Raw genomic sequence first — 13568 nt, forward strand, 5'->3', positions numbered from 1 at the left:
ATTCAATTGATTATCTCAAGTCAAAGAACTTCGAGTCAGGTAAAATCATATTTATAAAAGGTAAAAATGAAAGCTTAAATTAACATGAAAGAAATAAAAACATATATATTTAACTGAAGTTTTAATGGCAACAGCTAAGTTTATTCCACTTAATTCCTGTATGAAGCTTTACAGTGTGTCTACAAACCCTGTAAGAGACTTAACTGTCCGCCTCACTACTTCCTGAACTATAAATTGTGTGTACTGCACAATGTGACTCAGAGCTGCAGTGTGAATGAAGCCACGTACAGAGCAGAAGGAGCCAGTTAAAGCAGCAAAAACCTGTTTATCTTTCACATCATCTTGATCCATCTGCCAATATCTGAGGCTTAGTACACACACACACACACACACACACACACACACACACACACATCATGTAGGTCAGCAGAGGCACATGAGACGTCTCTATAGTCTGAGCTGTACATTATAATCCACACAAACAGCAGCACTGTTGTTGCTTCAATCTGAGTCAGCTACTGTCTGTCTGCAGCGTGAGCTATATGCTAAGCTAACAGTTGCTAACAGTTGCTATCAGTTGCATCAGAATCTGATCCTGAAACAAAGGTAATCAGATTTGACTCTAAATGGCTTAAAAATGCACCTTAAACACACCTTCTTCAGTTTATCTATGGCAGGGATGTCAAACATGCGGCCCGTGGGCCAGAACCGGCCCGCCGAGGGGTCCAATCCGGCCCACTTTCCTTCCTTCCTTCTGTTCTTTCATCTGTTCTTCCTTCCATATTTCCTTCCTCCCTTTCTTTTCTTCCTGTCTTCTTTTCGTTCCTTTTATCCTTCCTGCCATCCCTTTCTTCCTTCCTTCATTCTGTCCATCCATCATATCGTTCTTCCCTCCCTCCTTCCTTCCATCTTTCTTTCCTGTCTCCTTTTCGTTCCTTCCCCTTCTTTCCTTTTTTCTTCCCTCCGTTCTTCCATATTTCCTTTCTTCTGTCCTTCCTCCCTTTCTTCCTTCCTTCATTCTGTTCGTCCATCATATCGTTCTTCCCTCCCTCCTTCCTTCCATCTTTCTTTCCTGTCTCTTTTTTGTTCGTTCCTTCCTTCCTTCCTTCCTTCCTCCCTTCCTTTTTTTCTTCCCTCCTTCCTTCCATCTGTTTAATGATCCGGCCCCACATCAGATCAAATTGGGCTGTATGTCTATGTGTATGTGTATGACCCTTGAATGAAAATGAGTTTCCTGTTTCCCTGCAGCAGCCTCAGTCTGAATATAGTAAACATTTTATTATACTCAAATCACAAAATAAAGTCATCACGTGAGAAACAACACAAACATCCTCCCCATGAACACTCTAATGACAACTTCCTGCTGTGACATTTGGTCAATCTAATTTATGTGTTAGAAGTAATGATGTGTGTGTGTGTGTGTGGTTTATGTGATGTTCAGGGTCAGCTGGGAGATTTCTGCCCCAGCTGAGACTGAACAGTAATCACCAACCGAACAGGACTGAACACAGGACTCAGCTGAGGCCACGACAAAGGTTACGCAACAGGGCTGTGTGAGTCAGCACGGACTGATACATATGAAGCGTTAAAGCGTGAACACAGAGAAGAGATGGACATAATATAATAATATACACACACAATCACTGCTGTGCATCTCTGCTCTCTTCCTGTTTGTAGACACTGAGAGTGATTAACCCTCGTGTCGTCCTCCCGGGTCAAATTGACCTGTCTGTTTTGACTGTTCTTTCTTTCTTTCTTTCCTTCTTTCCTTCCTTCCTTCCTTGCTTCCTTCCTTCCTTCTTTCTTTTCCTTCTTCCTCCCTTCCTTCCCCCTCCCTCCCTCCTTCTTTCCTTTGTTTTTTCCTTCCTTCCTCCATTCCTCCCTTCCATCCTTCCTTCCCTCCTTCCCCCCCTCCTTCTTTCCTTTCCTTCTTCCTTCCTTCCTCCTTTCCTTCCTTCTTCCTCACTCCCTTCCTTCCTTCTCCCTCCCTCTCTCCTTCTTTCCTTTCCTTCTTCCTTCCTTCCTCCCTTCCTTCCCCCTCCCTCCTTCCTCCTTTCCTACCTTCCTTCCTTCCTCCATTCTTCCCTTCCATCCTTCCTTCCTCCCTCCCTCCCTCCTCCCTCCCTTCCTTCCATCCTTCCTTCCTCCCATCCTTCCTTGACTCGATGACAACAGGAGGGTTAAAAGCATCAAATCATCAGCATCAGTGGAGTCATTACACATCAGGCTTTTTATTTTAAGTTTTACTTCAACCTCTATGTTCTGACCTCAGATGTCACAGGTTTATGTCTCATAATGGTTTTCCTGAGGTTTCCTCTCTGCTACAGTAACAGTTGAACAGCTCGCCATTATAACATGAGATGGTGTTATATTTCTCATTATAGTGAAATCCACTGACCACACAGCTACTCTATTCTCTTCTATTCTATCGAACTCTATTATTTCAGCCACAATGCCTCGATCATCATCATCATCATCATCATCATCATCATCATCATTTCCACTGAGAAAATTGCTGCAAACAAAACAAAATTGACAATAACACACACGCTCAAGTTCAGACTAGAATAAATATCATATAGTGGACTATGTAGTTAATATTTTAGCTTTTTTCCCAAATAGGCTCCAGTACTGTATAGTATCAAATAAGACCATAATATAAACAAATACATATTTAATGTGCACACAGCAAAATGAAACTGAACAACAGTTATGGCTGCTTTCATTCAAGTCATGTCCATTTTAATTTATACAGTCCAATATAACAAACCACAAATTTACCATACAATCTATTCAACAAATAAGACCTTCTATCCTTTTATACCATTGATTAATATAAAGGAAACTTCCCCCCAACAACAAAACGTTTTGAAGAGTGAAAAATGGAGGAAACCTCATCAGATTAACAGAGGGGGGGGGGTTTCCAGGACAGACAGAGGTGCATGAACAGTATAGACCAAAATAACTAAATTACAGTATGGAAATCCTAATACACTACTCACTGATTGACCTTTAATATTCTAATATTACATGATTATATTGATAACGTAGAGCCTATCAATCAGTTTATAATGACCTTGTATTGAATCTGTAGGAGCTTCTATCACACTGAGTCTCATGTTTAAACCGTGAGCATCACTGATCGACTAAATATTACATTAATGATTATATCTGTTGATTTCGGATGTTTTTCGGGCTGTAGCGATGCCATGTGATGTGCAGAGGCAGGTTGTGAGAGGCGGAGGAAGGCCATGGCAGCATCCTCCTCCTCCTCCTCCTCCATCCAGCCTCCATTTTACAACAAACCCCAACCAGAGACACACCACCCAAAAAAAAAAAAAAAAAACGCCACAAAAACACGACTAGCTGCAGCAGACATCGCTTTGAACCACTGAGCCAGCTCCACCTTCACTGCTACGATAGAAACAAATGGTAAAAAATAGACAATTCAAAGCGCCATCAGCTCAGTTTGTGGTTTGTGCCAATGTGCGTAGTAAAAAGCAGCGTCGGGGAAAAAACGCCCCACTGACAGACAATGACACGAGCGCACACGCAGAAAGAAACGTGAAGGGGTCACGATTTTATTCATATATAGATGTTAAAAACTAAAAGATGATCGCTTTTTAAAAAGGTGTAAATCAGACTGTCAGCTCTGGTAAATGGATTATTTCAGAGGTTTTGTTTTGAACAGCGCCCCTCTCCATCTCTCCATCCCTCTCTCCATCTTCACAGAGGCAGATAAATAACACGACGGCCCGATAATCATCAACATATATGTTATATTTACATTATATAAAGTCTATAGAGTATAAACTGTAAGATAAACGTGTTTTTACCTGATAAACAAGCCGCTGGTGTGTTGGGTGATGGTCCTCTCTCCTCTCTGATGCACAGCAGAAACAACACTGATGCTCTGCTCTACCTCTCTCTCTCTCTCTCTCTCTCGCTAATTTAATTCACTTCCATATGATATCGGCGTGACGTAGGCTATTGATGTTAAAAATGATGCCAAATGCATTGATAAGCTAATTCAAAAATATCAAAAAAACGGATTTATTATGAGAGAGAAATGAAAATTACTAAATGTATTTATAATATCAATGAGAGCTATCCGTCTAAACCTTTACAAACACTCTTATTTTCCCAGATGTTATTCAAATTTGAGCAGCAGGTTAATCCAGTGTATAAGCCTTAACCCTTAAACAGGCAGGAGTGGCAAATGAGATGTAAAAAAAAAAAAACCTCCACAATTTTATATTATTTATATATATTTTTTTTTCTTTCTGTTTGTTTTTTGGTTTCTGTATTTTTATTTTTATTCTTAATATTGTTGTATTATCTTTTGTATTGTCTAGTCTATGTTTGTATGTTGAATCTCAAAGGCTTTATCCAAATAAATACATTTAAATTTTATATTACCAGTCATCTCATTTGCATCTAAAACAAAACATTTCCACAATTTTTTTTTTTTGATACATTTTGGATTTTGAGTTGTATCTCCACTAGGATACGATGCCTCTGTTAAGGTGTAAAAAACACATTTCATTGAATAAAGAGAGGTGAAGTATAGACCTACCAACAAGCTTCAATTCTACCAACAGAGAGTTAAAGAGTCTGAATCTACTGGTGCACGTTTCCTGTTTAAGGGTTAAATGACCCGGTCACTCATTGACTATTTAAAAAAGCCATTACGACTTGTACATTGCGTCACTATTCGTGTATAGCCTTTAAAACATGTCAATGAGCCACATCGCTGCACTGGATGACATGTTTCTACAGTATGAAGAGTTTGGTCACGTTAACGTCGATCTCATTATCAGTAGAGTACTTCCGTATTACGCAGAACAACTTTGTCTCCTTGCAACAGAACAAACATTTAGCTAGAAATGTAGCTAATGCTAGCTAAATCAACGTTTTGAGAAAATATAATTCATGTATTTGCGAAGTTACAAATGATCAGGCACAGACCAGAATGCAGAGATAAGGACACAAGGAAGAAAAGTTTAAAAAAAATGTTCACTAAATATTAAACAAAAACTCAGAATCTAATAAACAAAGCTGGTCAATAACATGAGGAATCAACACTGACAGAAATCTGACAAGACGACGAAGGAGCTCACCGCATATATACACTGTCACTGGGAGTTAACAAGACACAGGTGTATCACATTAGGGGAGGGGACGCAATCAACTGGACGGAAATAAGCTAGACAAGACAAGGGGAAAACAGACATTTCAAAATAAAACAGGAAGTAGACAAGACACAAAACTAAACCTACCAAAGCGACAGTTTAAGTTATATGGTTATTTTTGAAGCCACCTGATTGGTTTACCAGTGTTTACTTACAGACTAACGCCAATGGATCATTATGAGATATAAACCATTGATTTTGACATATTTTTGCATATAAAAGTAACATTCATATATTCTTTTATTCCCATATTTACACACAGAGCAACTCTGAAATATAGCCTGGAGCTATGAGGAGCCTTTAAAAGTAATCAGTCAATCAATCAATCAATCAAGCAATCTTTATTTGTATACTATTTGTACTTTTCATACATCTTGGTATAAGACAAAGTGCTTTGCATAGTCCGAACAAACAAACAAATAAATATTTATCCAGCATCTCAGAGCCTAACTGGCCAAAAATGATCAGAGTGACACATCTCTGGTCCAACCTTTAGGAGATAATGTGTTTTATCAACTTTTCAAACTCGGTGAATGATTTCTATCAGTGCCAATATTTAGGAGCTGCAGGAGTTCAGGCAGAGATTCTGTGACAGGAGAGATGTTTTAGGAACACTTGACTGTGAGCTTGTTAAAAGATTGTTTGGACAGAAACTAGATCATAACTGAGACTTACTTTGTGTGTGTGATGCAGAGGAGAACACATGGCGTTTCTACAGAACATCATTTAAATGAACATAGAACATCCTCACAATGTTCCACTTTATCATAATGGGGAAAATGCAGCTGTGCAACAGTGACGATTCTGTCAGAACCGACAATGATGGAAGTCATGAATCAAACTTTGATCTGGGTTAATGTACATTGTAAAGATAATGAACATGACGAGGGTCCTCAATTACAGCTGGCTAAAGCTTTTTTAACAAAATCATGTCAGCTGCATAATGAATGATATCCCAGCTTCATTAAAATAGTTCAAATATTTTATAGGGTTATTTTTTATTCAGGCTGTTTCAAATAACAGCAGCTAAAGCCTAATTGTCACAAGCTGAGTAAAATTACCTGTTATCTTAATTTACATATAGGCTACATCTTTAAAATATTGTCTTGCATTGAATTTTGGCATCATAGTTACCTGTCTGGTTACCTGTCTATACACACAATATAACAAATTACCACTGTTTGTTTCCAGCTAAGACTGTGAGAAAACTACAACACGTCATCATTATTTCTATTTTGCTGCTCTGACTGTGGTAAAACAGCGACGTCTCACTCTCTCCCAGCAGTAATCCTTCTCCTGCTGAAAGTCACAGTGAATTCTCTTCTGCTTCATTCATTAGTTTTAGTCCTCGTTAACTCTCAGTGTGATTCTGAGATGCTTGATAAATATGAGCCCAGGCTCACAGTCTGACTTATAACACCTGTTTTACTTGATCTTTTCTGCATCAAACAGCTCATGTATAACAAACCTGTAAAGTGCTGACTTTGTCATAATCCAGAGATAACTCTTAAATTTGTACTCAGTTAAGAGACTTAGGTGAATACGGTACAATCCAGATCCAGCCTTCAGTCCAGATGGATCATCAGGATCCAGCGGATCCTCTCTCAACACTCCTGGATGTTCACTCACACTCTGACAGAGATCTCCACTGCCATCTGAGAGAAGACAAAAAAAACAAAGTTCATAAATCAGTATTTAGTGAGACTCACTTCATCAGCTGTCAGTCAGTGATGCAGCACATCCAGTATAAAGAGCAGCAGGGACTTCAGTCCTGTTCAGACCAGAAGTGGAACAGCTGTGTAGCGTAGCTTGCTTCCATTCAGCTCTCATGTTAACATGTTGGAGAGTCATGAACATATCACTGACCTCAGAGTCTCCAGTCTACAATGTGAACTCTCCTTAAGATCAGACAGTTGCTTCATGTCTGAATCCTTCAGGTTGTTTCCTCTCAGATCCAGCACTCTCAGATGGGAGGGGTTGTACTTCAGAGCTGAGACCAGAGAAGAACAGCTGTTCTCTGACAAACTGCATTTCCTCAATCTGAATAAAGAATAAATGATGTTCCTTTACAAAGTTAATTGAAAACCGTCCTCTTCCGCTTATCCGGGGTTGGGTCGCCCCCGGTAATTGAAAACCCTGTATTCAAATAGAGAACTTATTGATCACATTCTTTTAACCATTATATCAACAAAAAGGGTTAGAATACAAAATTAGAGGTCTGTTGGTCTGCATGAAAGGGTGGCCTGGAATGGAGTCAAATTCTTGGCCTGAATTATTGTCCCAGTCCGCCACTGGTTGCAGTGGTGGAAAAAACAAGTGGATCTTCCACTGCAAAGAGCTACTTGTTCATACCAGCAACAAGTGTACCCTCTGAAAAAGTGTTTAGCACCATTGGTGACATAGTTATAACATAGCACAGTTTGCTTCACCCTGATCACGTGACTCAATTAATATTCCTGAAGAAAAATCTTAAAGGAGGACATGTGGATTGAATACAGTGTGGACTGAAAGTGACTATCAGTGTACTGACCTCAGATCCTCCAGTCTACATTGCGGATTCTTCAGAAAATCACACAGCAGCTCCACATCTGAATCCTGCAGCTTGTTTCCACTCAGATTCAGCACTCTCAGATGGGAGGGGTTGTCCTTCAGAGCTGAGACCAGTGAAGCACAACTGATCTTTGACAAGGTGCTGCATAGGATCAACCTGAATAACAAATAAAGATGTTACTTTAGAAGACAAACTTCAGGCTAGAAATCTTTCAGTGTTTCATAATCTGTTCAAAAATGGATGCAGGTTAAAAACTGTCACAGTAGGTGAGAGAATCTTCTGTAGTTTCTGTCATCTTTTTTAACTATAGTTTAAATTGTGCAGTAAAAAATAGATATGAAAATTGGAAAAATAACAATAATAAGTTATAATAATTTTGATTCATTTGTTAAAAATTAAGATCAACAATAGCAACAGACTGTCAGTGAACGGACCTCAGATCCTCCAGTCTACAGTGTGGACTCTTCAGAAAGTCACACAGTTGTTTCATATCTGAATTCTGCAGCTTGTTTCCACTCAGATCCAACTGTCTCAGATGGGAGGGGTTGTACTTCAGAGCTGAGACCAGAGAAGCACAGCTGTTCTCTGACAAACTGCAGTCATTCAACCTGAATAAAGAATAAATTATGTCATTTAAGAATACAAAAACTCCTCCCCTTTAATAGGAAGAAACTTTGAACTTTGAGCAGAGCCTGGCTCTGGTAGGTTGCCATCTGCCTTGAGTGGTTGGATTCAAAGAGACGTCTGAGAAGTAAGATGAGCCTGAAAGCAGAGATCGGAGTTGGTCCGGAGTGTGTGTGTGTGTGTGTGTGTGTGTGTGTGTGTGTGTGTGTGTGTGTGTGTTCTGAAGGATAACTGTCCGTAAACAAACATTGTTCATAAAAACATTTGACGTTTAACTTAATGTAAACTTAGAAATGTTTTTCCTTCCTGATCAATTTAAACAGTTAGTTGGGAGTAGCTTCTGTACCGATGCATATATAAATTTGGCTCAGATATTAAACATTAAGATCAACAACAGTAACAGACTGTCATTGAACTGACCCCAGAGCCTCCAGTTTACAGTCTGGACTCTTCAGAAAGTCATGCAGTAGCTTCATTCCTGAATCCCGCAGATTGTTTTTGCTCAGATCCAGCTCTCTCAGATGGGAGGGGTTGCACTTCACAGCTGATACCAGAGAAACACAGCTGTTCTCTGACAAACTGCAGTCCTTTAATCTGAATAAAGAATAAATTATGACACTTTAGAAAACAAAGTTCATGTTTGAAATCATTCAGTGTTTCATAATCTATTCAGAGATGAAGAAGGTTTAAATGTAGAAGTTTAGAAAATGGAAACTCCAAACAGCTGAACCCAACAGGATGCCGGTTAAAAACTGTCAAATGCAAACAGTGACAAAGATCTCTCATTAATGTTAATGACAACATGCTGCTACTTCAATAAAGACGTAGTGACTGTTTCAGATTCTAGTCAAGATTCCAACATTTACAAAGATATATAACATGTCAGGAGAGATTATGGAGGGAAGGATGTTCAGTATATCTACAATATTTACATCGATTATCTTGTGTTTAAATATGTCAGTCAGTAAAAAGACTGCACAGCTTCATGAAACAACTAAATAATAAGGGGATCAATATGAAATCAGACATATTGAGCTAACATTATTTATAACATGACCTCCTTCTTCCTGTATTTGGTAGTTTAGAAGGTATGTGTAATTTAAAAATGTTATTGGCAGCAGTAATCATTCCTTCTGTCCATACTGACTGTGAAGTGGTCTCTTCCTAACACAGCTACACTGCAGGAAATGACTTCATAATTTCGTTAAAGCTAAGCTTTGATAGTCTGATAGACTCACACTTGATTTATCTGACTCAAAGTTTCAGAATATTCAGTATAAAATTCCCTCTTTGAGTTACACCACTTTCCCTCCACTGCAGCTCAGGAAACACTGAAGAAACTCAAAGATACTAACTTGTGTTGTTTTTACACCGAACAAGACTGCGGATTTTAAATTCATGAAATAACTGACATTCCACAGATTTGTACTCAGGCAAATCCTGACAATATACAAACCAAACACTTGAAACTTCAGCTAAAGTTTTCAATTAAATATATAGGAAAAAACTACCAAAGCTACAGTCAGTGAACTGACCTCAGAGTCTCCAGTTTACAGTTTGGACTCTCCAGTCCAGCAGAGAGAAGCTTCACTCCTGAATCAGACAGTTTGTTGAAGCTCAGCTCCAGATATGTCAGATGGGGGTTGGACTTCAGAGCTGAGGCCACAACTTCACAGTGAGACTCTGAGAGTCCACAGTCAGAAAGTCTGTAATGACACATATATTACAACATATGTTACCATGAAAGAAGACACTTTATATTTACATCATGCATTTGATGATGAAACAGTTTGACATTCTTTATTTTGATGAAATTTTTTTTTTTATTGTAAAATCCAATAATGACAACAAATGAATATAATAACTGTGTTCAATAACTTAACAGCTTCAAACACAACCTGAAAAATCAGAGTTATTTGTACTCAGAGCATTTGAAGTATGTCAAGAACATATCAACGAAATATTATTCCAGCTACTGAGCACAATTTTAACAATAATAAGATGTTTATACACATCTGGACTTACTCAGCCTTTCTGCAGTTCTTCACAGCTGGGATCAGTCTCCGTCGTCCCTCCTCTGATGTGTTGTACTTCTTCAGGTCCAACTCATCCAGAACTTCCTCTGACATCTGCAGCATGTTGGCCAGAGCTGAGCACTGGATCTCAGAGAGCTTCTCTGATCTGTTCTCTGACTTCAGGAACTCTTGGATCTCCTGATGTACTGAGCGGTCCTTCATCTCCATCAGACAGTGGAAGATGTTGATGCTTCTGTCAGGAGAGAAATCCTCATTGTTCATCTCCTTCAGGTTGTAGATGACTCTCTGGATGGTTTCTGGACTGTTCTCTGTCTGACCCAGCAGGCTTCCCAAGAGACTCTGGTTGGACTCCAGAGAGAGGCCATGAAGGAAGCGAACAAACAGGTCCAGGTGGCCATTTTCACTGCTGAGAGATTTCTCCATGGCTCCCTTAAGGAACTGATCCAAAGATGGGTAATCATGACTACTGTCTGGTGGGTCATAGCTATCATTCTTTCTGAAACAAGCAGACATTTTCTTGACCAGAGACTTTGGTCCTGATTCTCTGTGTTTGTAGTCTTCTTTCAGGAAGTTCTTCAGTACCTCTGTGTTGCTGTTGGTGTAACAGTGGAACATGTAGACTGCAGCCAGAAACTCCTGAATGCTCAGATGAACAAAGCTGTAGACTGTTTTCTGGAAGATCACACTCTCTCTTTTGAGGATCTCTGTACAAAATCCTGATAACACAGAGGCCTCTGTGACGTCTAGACCACACTGATCCAGGTCTTCTTGGTAGAACAGGATGTTTCCTTTCTCCAGTTGTTCAAACGCCAGCCTCCCCAGCTTCAAAAGAAGTTCCTTGTCAGCCTCCGTCAGCTCCTGTGGACTCTTCACTTTTTTTTCATCATACTTGTTCTTCTTCCTCTTTGTCTGAACCAGCAGGAAGTGTGAGCACATGTCAGTCAGAGTCTTGGGCAGCTCTCCTCTCTGGTTTGTAGTCAACATGTGGTCCAGAACTGTAGCAGTGATCCAGCAGAAGACTGGGATGTGACACATGATGTGGAGGCTCCTGGATGTCTTGATGTGTGAGATGATTCTGCTGGACAGCTCTTCATCACTGAATCTCTTCCTGAAGTACTCCTCCTTCTGGGTGTCAGTGAAGCCTCGTACTTCTGTTACCCTGTCCACACATGAAGGAGGGATCTGACTGGCTGCTGCAGGTTGGGAAGTTATCCAGATGAGAGCCGATGGAAGCAGCTTCCCCTTGATGAGGTTTGTCAGCAGAACGCTGACTGATGACTTCTGTGTGACATCAGACACGACCTCACTGTTGTTGAAATCCAGTGAAAGTCTGCTTTCATCCAGGCCGTCAAAGATGAACAGAACTTTACAGACAGCGAGCTTCTCTGCTGTGAGCTTCTGTAATGTTGGATAGAAAACATGGATCAGCATGAGCAGACTATACTGCTCATCTTTGATAAAGTTCAGCGCCCTGAATGAAAACAGAATCAGAAGACTGATATCTTGGTTTTTGGAGCGCTGTGCCCAGTCCAGAGTGAACTTCTGTACTGTGAAGGTTTTTCCAACACCAACAACACCATTCATCAGAACGACTCTGATGTGTTTCTGTTGGTCAGGTAAGACTTTAAAGATGTTGTGACACTTGATTGGAGTGTCATGGAAGGTCTTCATCTTGGAAGCTAGTTCAAGCTGCCTCACTTCATGTTGGGTATTAACCTCTTCACTCAGTCCCTCTATGATGTGGACCTCAGTGTAGATGCTGATTTCATTTCCTGCTTCATCAGTCACAGGTTCACATCTGCTGCTCAGACTGATCTGATGATCATCTAAAACCTCCTGCAGGCCACTTCCTGTTGAAAAAGAATAATGAATAATGAATGAGAAATATATTAAAAAATAATAATAATATAATAATAATGACATGTTCATTCTCAGTAGGATAGAGAAGGTAGATTCCTGTCCTGTTTTCAGAGATGATGACATCAGCAGACAGATCTACAGTCTTACTTTGTACAGTGCTGGTCTGACTGTCTGTCTGCAGTCCAGGTCTGGTTCTGGGTCTTTCTGCACACTGGGGACAGGAGGAGTCTCCTGATGAAGCAGACTGGTCCCTGTATGAGGTGATGCACTGTCTGCAGAACGAGTGTCTACAGCTGGTAGAGACTGGATCCTTCAGGACTTCCTGACACAAAGTACAGCAGGACAGCTGCTCCTCCACAGAAACAGCCCTCCTCTTCCTCCTCCTCCCCCCCTTCCTCTCTCTGTGGACATGACAGTACAGTTTTATATAAATTTGTTCTTCAGGTTCTGGGTTTCAGCGCATTCAATTTGAAATAAAAACATATAATATATAACATAATTGTAAGGATTCAGAAGTAATTAAAGAGTCACAACAATACATCCAAAGGAAGAAGACTGCAAGCTCGTAAACATGGATTTAAACAATGCAATATTTGAAATAGGTTTTAAAAAATGCCAAAAGGAAAATCCAAGTCAATTCACTCTGAAAACCAGTAGCGTCCCCTGTTGCAAATGTTAATGACAAGCAAAACTGATGTTACACCTGCTGCCGGGACTGCTGTCAGCATAAACCTGCTAACACGAAGAAGCTGGAGATGGGGGTAACAGCTCGACCTATCTGTGTCTTATTTGTGCTGATACTGAAATTATACAACACCAGTCCCCTCTCAGTGTGTTAGACTCTGGAGTAAGCTACTGTATGTTTTTATTACTTTTCATTATTAATTTACATTAGTTTATATTGCTTTAACTACAACCATGTGTGTTTTCTAAACTTTGACTCTGGTTTAAATCCAATAAACAGACTTCAGATAAACATCTTCATTGTTCTTAGTTGTGTCTCCTCTCTTGTTTGACAGAACCAGTTTGTCACATTACATTGCTGTGAGGACGCAGATACCAGGAAAGATAAAACATTTGAAGACGTCAACACTGTGATTTCATACTTTGATTTCATACTTGAAGTGATGTCTGTGTGTTAATTTGACTTTATCCACTTTCGGAGACACAAACCAGATTCAAGACCAGTTGATTGGGGACAGCTTGTCAAATTAGGAACAAAAAAATGTGTCACCAATCGCCAACATGCAGATTTTTGTGTCAGTGGTTATGGTTAGGGCCAGGCTAAGTCTCCAGGAAATGTGT

General features: G+C 39.8%; 1 protein-coding gene across 1 annotated transcript in view; it reads right to left on the bottom strand.

Annotated features, from left to right (window-relative positions):
* Positions 1-6813: 6813 nt before the first annotated feature.
* Positions 6814-13568, bottom strand: part of LOC128359983 (NACHT, LRR and PYD domains-containing protein 14-like) — a 139702-nt gene continuing 132947 nt past the window's right edge. The window contains 2 exon segments of the mRNA XM_053320297.1: positions 6814-6847; positions 7176-7232. Coding sequence (XP_053176272.1) covers positions 6814-6847; positions 7176-7232 — 91 coding nt within the window.

Source organism: Scomber japonicus, chromosome 6 (genome assembly GCF_027409825.1).
Source record: "Scomber japonicus isolate fScoJap1 chromosome 6, fScoJap1.pri, whole genome shotgun sequence".
Taxonomy (NCBI): domain Eukaryota; kingdom Metazoa; phylum Chordata; class Actinopteri; order Scombriformes; family Scombridae; genus Scomber; species Scomber japonicus.